The following is an 8268-nucleotide window of genomic DNA, read 5'->3' on the forward strand; positions in this document are numbered from 1 at the left end:
ATGAAAAGACTATGATTTGGCCCATAGCATTTATCTTTTTGCATGTGTGGTTTTTGGTACTTGGGAAACTCACTAAGCGTTATGCTTACATATTTTGTTTATGGTTTCAGATACTTCCAGTTACAAAAGGAAGGACCCGGTGTGATAGCACAACATCCTCCCATCACGGTTTTTGCATTTGCAATAATTTGTACTATGATGATATAATAGTATGATTTGTATGGATTCCGAACAATTAATGAATGTTTTTGAATGACATTTATTTTGGGACGTTACGATAGACATGCTACCTTTGATTTCCTCTTTTACAAATACATGTTTTGAAAGGTAAAATACAAGTTTTTTAAAGCATTAGTTACAAGGTTCTTTAAATAAGAAAGGGGGAATGGATATTGACCCTACTGTGTCTGATATGCTCTATACATGTGAAGGAAACTCACCATCTATTATACTTTTGTGATTTGGCGATGGAAGTGTGACAACATCTGAAACGATGGTTGGATATCGACATTCATTCTCTCACTAGTATTGGTGATATGTTTCAATGGCTAAACTCTTACTGTGTGTTGGAGTGAAGAAGAGTATATTGGATTTAGTTTTTATGATTGTGCTTTGGATGTTATGGTCGTATCAAAATTCGCTTATATTTTGTTCAAAGAAATATCGTAAGGGATATTTATTTGATATTATAGTGCGTTCGCTTTTAATTGGTTCAGCTATAGAAATGTAAAGCTAAGTATAATTAGACACCTTGGGTTATAAATCTCGTTATGTAATTTCCTTTTTCCTTTTAATTTTTGTTAGCATCTAACTAGCTTTTTTTAGTAAACTTTGATGTATGCCTTTAAAAAAATGACATTTTAAACAAATATCTTGCTAATACAGTTAAAGATTAAATCACATATAACAACATTATTAGATGGAGATGCAATTTCAATTGATAGTGAGTGTTTCTAGAACTTGAAAAATATGAAAATGGTGTAAATTTTTTCTTAAGTTTAAATATATGAGGTTGATGGGTTACGAATTCACAACCTTATAACAAAATTTAGGGGTGTTTGTTTGGATGGATCGGTTTGATCCGATCCAATCAAGTGAATCTAAATTGATTTCGGTTTTCAAAATATGGATCAAAATAGTCCAAATTAAATTCAAATCCGATCCGATTACAATTCGGTTGGATCGGTTTTTATAATTCGGTTTTCAAAAATCGAAACATTTTAAAACGACATATAATTATAATATTATCCAACTTTACACAAAACATGAAAACAAATTGTTTAGTTGTAATTTGAAATTTATAAACAACTACTAAGAAGATGTATTATAGTTAAATATTTTATAAATAGAAAACTTTTGAGAGAAAATATATATTAATGTTTTTTTATCGGGTGAAATATTTGGAACTTATTTGAAAAAATAAATTACAAAATTAATATATATATATATATATATATATATATATATATATATATATATATATATAAAATAAATGTTTATTAGGTTGTATTTGACTATTTGGTTCTTATTTTATAAACCAAAACCAATCTGAAATCCAAAATAAAAATTCGGTTCTGTTGAAAACCAATCCAAAAATCCGAATATCCGAACTAAATATTTCAATCCAAATTGTCCAATTAGACAATTCGATTTTATCCAAATAATGATCAGTTCTAACAAAATTGCAGCAAGGTCTATGATTTCGTTGGCTATATATTTTGGATCGTAATCTTGACTTTTAGTTTTTTTTTTATTAATTTTTTTTTCTCTAAATTAAAAGCTACTTATTATAATTGGTTGATTCACACTTATGGCGCCTACCCAAACTTTCTCTCCACGCCCACCTTAAAGTCGTTGACAAATTCACCCCTTATCCATAAAACTACGATTTTGATAAAATTCCCTATTATATAATTGTTACAGGCATTATTTTATATATAATGCTAAACTATAATTTAAAATTGATAACTCAATTTTTTTTTTCATCTTTCTTATAAAAAAATATTCAACCAAATATCGTACCATGTTAATCTAAGTACACCCGCTTCTATAACCGTCATCGAGGTATATGCACATGAGATACTTGTATTGTTATAATTTGATGATAAGTCAATTGCAATTTTTCTTTCTTATTAAAATTGTAAAGATATTTTTACTGAATTTACAAATTTAATATGATGGTGATGTATTTGTATACATGAAAAATATGACTTTTGGTTTTTCCTTAATGTGTTAGTTTTCCAAGATTTCTTTGGAAGAAAGAAAGAAATTCTACCTCTTCACACCGTTCTTTATATACCCGACCCAAAATTCATTCCTTTTCCATAACCTCATAGCGATTGAAATCGCTTCTCTCTTCGCGGCTCACGGCTACGCGTTTCGATCAATTTTCTATCATCCAATCTAACTGGGTTTTCTTTCTTATCGTTAATAATCAATCGGAGCTATTTTATCTTCGTTTTCGCAAGCGTTGTTTCTGTTTCTTTCAAGGGTTGTTATCACTTCAGTCTCTCACATGGCTTCTTCGTCGATCGTGATCAAGGTTTGTTCTTAACGCTTCGTTATCGGTTAAATTGTATAACCTTATGTCTTAATATCTATGTTAGTTCAATCCGAGCCAGATTTTAGTATTGTGTTCTCTTGTGTTTCGTTTATTTTTTTGGGAAAAATTTTCTTTGTTTTTGTTTTTAAAGATAAATTATTATGCGAATTGAACGCTATTGGGTGCTGTTTTGGAGCTAGGGTTAGGGTTTTTGTTTAACCGTTTGTGATGAGGACGATTGGTTCTGTTTTTCTGAAACCTTATATCGCCCTGTTTCTAAGTGGGTTTGCTTTCGAGTTATTATTGATTTCTATCATCATATACAGTGTATTGAAGGGCGAAGGTAGTAACTCATCAGGTTGAAACCCTAAGTATGAAAATACTCGTTATCCATTTGTTAATGTAAATTAAAAGAAAACCACGTATCTTATGCAAGTTTCATGCATCTTATCTGCAGTTTGGTTAGTCTTAGCTTAAATATCTGGATATATTTGTGAATTTTTTTCAGGTTAAGTTCGGTAAAACTCTCAGGCGCTTCAGTGCATCCATCAATGACAATAATCTTGCTCTTGACACTGTTGCTTTGAGGGAAAAGATACGTAGTCTCTTCAACTTCAATCCCGATGTTGATTTTACTCTCACATACGTTGATGAAGATGGAGATGCAGTCACTCTTGCTGATGATGATGATCTTCGTGATGTTGTTGGACAGTCTCTGAACCCTTTAAGGATCACTGTCATGCTTGAAAATGGCAGCAATGGTGGATCATCTGGGACCCAAACCCCAACCCCAACAACAACAACGTTCCCCCTGAGAACATCACAACCCCAGATCCCTTTTGGACCAATTCCAAATGTGCTGTCTGAATTTCTTAAATCTATGCCTGAACCCCTGCGTGATCAAATTACAAAACTGCCCCTCGAGTTGGCATCCAAAGCAACACCCTCTACCCCTATGATATCTGAACTTGTGGAAAAGATGACACATGCATACCTGAATCAAATTTCTGGTTCCATGGCTACACCAAGTGCCCACACCCCTAGTGGTGAGGCATCAACTGTGAAGAATAGTAAGCCTGAAGCTGAAAGTTCAAACTCAAAGAACAAAGAGAAGGTTGAAAAGATGTCTGAAGGTGTGAAGTTTAAAGATGTTGTTCAACCACCAAAACCCATGGATCTTAATGCTCCTTACTTTGACTATGAAGCTTTTCCATCAGTTGTGGAAGGGTATAATGGGAATTCCTCTACTGAGAAAAACAAAGACACTACTGATGGTGTGGAGAACAAGAAAGATTTTGGATGGGCTCAGGGGATGTTGAATGCAACTAATCAATGTCCATTTTCAGGGATGCCATTACCTAATGAGTCATATCATCATCATCCTTCTCGTGGACATGGTCATCATCATCATTGGAAAAGATATGGCCATGGAAATGGCTTAGGAAGTCTAGTATTCCATCGAGGTGTTCGTTGTGATGGTTGTGGAGTCCACCCGATAACCGGGCCCCGTTTCAAATCCAAAGTGTAAGTTGTTAAACAATTCATGAATCTTTGTTATTAAATTCAAATCCATCTTTTTTTTTTTTAACTTTTTAACCCTTTACAGGAAGGAAGATTATGATTTATGCAGTGATTGTTTTGCTGGAATGGGAAATGTTTCTGATTACATAAGAATGGATCGTCCAACTAATCCTGTTAGGCATCATATGCCTTTCAGAGGTTACCATGATCCTGTAAGTAGTTTTCTTTTTATTATTATATTTAGTTTTTATATGGTGATATTGAGTGTTTTTTTTTGGGTTTTTGGTAGTCTGTTCGTATTCCAACTCCTGGTTTGCCTCATGCTTTGAGGGCTCCTGGAAGTAAGTTGCCAAGGGCAAAGCTTGATAGCAGATTCATTCTTGATGTGAATGTTCTTGATGGAACAACCATGGCGCCTTTCACTAATTTTACTAAAATCTGGAGGATGAGGAACAATGGGACTGTTATTTGGCCATGTGGCTCACAGCTTCAATGGATTGGAGGTGATAGGTTGAGCAATTCTGTCTCTGTTGACATCGAGGTTTGTAGCTATACTATTACTACCTTCTTCTTTCTTTTAAATTAAATCTCTTGGTTAGTATTTTTGGTAATGATGGAATCATGAATTGAATGGAATGGTTCATTCCATAGGAATGAGAAAGAATCTGTTTGTTTTTTGTTGTTCCATTATTTTATTCTATTCCATTCCGTTCTTTCAAACCAGCCAAACATGATATTGATAATGGAATGTAATGACTGATTCCATTCCTGTGTTTGATTCTCTCAGATTCCAAGTGATGGGTTGGGTGTGGAGCAGGAGCTTGACATTGCAGTTGACTTTAATGCCCCTGAGCTTCCAGGTCGATACATTTCATACTGGCGTATGGCATCCCCATCTGGACAGAAGTTTGGACAGCGTGTTTGGGTCTTAATCCAGGTGGATTCCTCCATGAAAGACATGGGTGAAACCCAAATCAATCTCAACCTGCCACCTGTCAAGATGAACAACCCCCATGTGGGCCCTATCCCTGAGCCTGAAGTTATCAATGAAAACACCATTCTTACTGGAAACAATTTGATCAAGGTCAATGATTCTACTGAAGATACACCTCCTGCTAATAATCAGGACATGGATTTTCCAATCAATGACACCTTGATTATCACCAGTAATGGCATGGCTACTACTGTTGCACCACCGGTGGGCTCTCCTGTTTTCCGGTCTGCTGAGGTGGAAAATGCTTTGGCCATTGTTTCTAAAGAGCCGCCTGCTTATCCTACTGTGGACTTCTCTGAAGTGCCGCCTGTGATTACTGGTGCCACCTCGTCTCCGGTGGCGGTGGTGGACCCATCTGGATCTGCTCAGGAGGGAAGTGAGGATCATCTTCTTCAGGAGGAGAATCTGCTGGTGGAGCTGGAAGCAATGGGGTTTAAGCAGTTGGATTTGAACAAGGAGGTGTTGAGGATGAACAATTATGATCTTGAGAAATCAGTTGATGATCTTTGTGGTGTTTCAGAGTGGGATCCGATGCTTGAAGAGTTGCAGGAAATGGTGAGTGTTTTATTTAAATGTTTGATTGATGATTGTGTGATATTAAATAAATATGTTGTGTTGTCTGTTTTAGGGCTTTGTTGATGAGGAAGCCAACAGGAGGCTTTTGAAGAAGAACAATGGAAGCATCAAGCGTGTGGTGATGGATCTCATCAATGGAGAGAGAGCTTGATTTGAAGAAGTCGCTTTTTAAGTGATGATTATCTAAATAAATTGAAGTGGATCAAGACTTGGTTTTTTTTTTTTTTTTTTTATGTGTGTGTGTTATGTGTGTGTTGGTGAATAATGAAGGATGTTTATTATGTGTGGGGTTGATGTTGGTTTATGGAACTTTGATGCTGTATGCTCTCATTATATGACGTTGTTTGTAATATAAGATGGGTTTTTGTTTGTGTATATGCTTGCTTTTGATTATTTGAAATATTTTGTTATTTTGTTCATTAAATATTTCTTAAGTACATTTATATGAATAAGGTATACATGTAAAGCACCTTTGGCCTTGGGTGCATGAATTTGGGCAACATTTAATTTGAGTTGTTTTCAACTCTGAACACTTGCCGTACAACATCCTCTTTGATATCAAACCAAACCGGATCGGATAAAATCCGTTCCATGTGGACCTCTTTTAAAATTCCAAATATCAAATATTTAATTACAGTTTGGTGATTGAAACCAAGTGTGATGGTTTCTTCAGAAATTCTAAATTTAAGTTTGTGATTCGGCGTGTAATATTGATTTTTATTTTGTATTAACGTTGGATTAAGTTTCATATGATTATCAATTATGTATGAAAATAACGTAACTTAACTCCATCCATTTTCTTATATAACATTAACTAGGTGTGAGACCCGTATCTTATATGGGTTCGATAAAACAAAAAATTAAATATGAAAGTTTAAACAAAACGTTATTTAAATTTAAAATTTTAGATTTGAAATTTAAAATTAAAAATTTGAATTTAAAAGGAAATATATTAAATATTATATGAATAGTAATATTATAATTTATTGGTTATTTTGAATTAAGGTAATTATTAATTGAGGTGTAAATATGATGTGTTAATTAAGAAAAGATAAAAAATAAGAAAATGACAATAATCAAAAATACCAAAAAATGACATGTGTCCAAGTTAATGAGCGAGTGACATGTGACAAAATTATTTTCATTTAGTAGGTAGGATGTACTTTTTGTTAGATTCTAAGGTATTATGTAGAGGTGACAAATTGTGATGATATCGTTTCGTGTTTCTGTCTGATACGACACGACACGACAATGTTTTATGTAATACGAACACGATACGATATGATGTCGTGTTTTTTTAACTTAACACAAAAACGAACAAATTAAAAAAAGGCGAACACGACACGAAAAATATAACATATACTAAAAACTAGCTTATTTAATGAATACTTTATTAAATATAACACGACAAACACGAAAAACACGATAAAGAACTACTAAATCGTGTCAATTTCGTGTCAAATTTTGAACACGAACACGACACGATATGACATCGTATTTTTTACAATTAACACGAACACGACACGAACACAAATTCAGTTTCAGTTTCGTCTCAATTTCGTTTCGCGTCGTGTATTTTTGTTGTGTCGTGTCATAAATTGCCACCCCTAGTATTATGAAATTTGATTTGGGAAAATTCAAACTTAACAATTTAAAAGTTAGGCCACTTCTAAATTCGAAATACAAAAAATACTTTGTTATTTTTGTGTTTTTGAGAGATGGAGAGAATCCGATGATCACTTTTAGAAAGTACTTTGTTATTTTTGCGTTTTTGAAAGATGGAGAGAATCTGAGGATCACTTTTCGAGTATGAGAAAATCCAACCTTTTTCGGAACATTCACTTTGTTCTTATACATGGAAGAAGAAAAGTAGTTAAACAGTCGTTACATCCATTTTGGCGCCGAATGGTGGTTGGAAATATAGTCATAACACATAATCCACTCTTACATCATAATGATGTCACAACCTGTTTTTGGCAGAAAAATACATGTCCAAACTCTTTCTTGATATAGAAATCCATTTAGGTTTCCCCTAGACCCCGCCAAGAGCGTTGCCCCTTAGAACCATGTACCATGGGCAATGCCTATGCAACCTCATATTCCCAAGCTCACACTTATCACTTCGAGTATGCACCCTACACCTCCAACCTCAATAAATAAATAGAACTTAACATATCTCAAACTTAATAACTACACTAAAACTACCAACACTTTCTATTTGTATGATTTATGGAACAAAGACCTTTAACAATATTGAAGTGGCTAGATCTGTTGATTGAAGGGACGTCTTACAAGTTCGCTTTAAAAAAGTTTAATGGACTGACTGACTTCATGTTGTGGAATGTGAAGATAAAGGCACTTTGGTTTAACAAGTTGTACGGATGCAAAGTCAAATATTCTGGAAAAAATGCATAGTGCATTCTATTATGCCTAACTGGCCTTACGGGACGTTTTAGATCATACGATTGTTGTTGTGCTATGGGAAAAGCTTTGTGACAAGTATCAGAATAACTCTCTCACAAATTGGTTGTATCATAAGCAATGTTTATATATCATCCGGATGACAGGATGTCTCAGGTAAAAGATCATGTGGACAATTTTAATTGTATTATTCTTGATCTACAAGGTGTTAACG

The 8268-nt window shown here is 34.1% G+C and overlaps 1 protein-coding gene across 1 annotated transcript; it reads left to right on the forward strand.

Annotated features, from left to right (window-relative positions):
• The first annotated feature begins 2255 nt into the window (after positions 1-2255).
• On the forward strand, positions 2256-6008 carry LOC111907029 (protein NBR1 homolog). Its single transcript, XM_023902820.3, has 6 exons — positions 2256-2542; positions 3051-4066; positions 4149-4275; positions 4353-4604; positions 4851-5612; positions 5686-6008. The coding sequence occupies exons 1-6, from the start codon at positions 2516-2518 to the stop codon at positions 5782-5784; spliced, it is 2283 nt and encodes a 760-aa protein (XP_023758588.1). The 5' UTR covers positions 2256-2515; the 3' UTR covers positions 5785-6008.
• Positions 6009-8268: the final 2260 nt, after the last annotated feature.

Source organism: Lactuca sativa, chromosome 4 (assembly GCF_002870075.4).
Source record: "Lactuca sativa cultivar Salinas chromosome 4, Lsat_Salinas_v11, whole genome shotgun sequence".
NCBI lineage: Eukaryota > Viridiplantae > Streptophyta > Magnoliopsida > Asterales > Asteraceae > Lactuca > Lactuca sativa.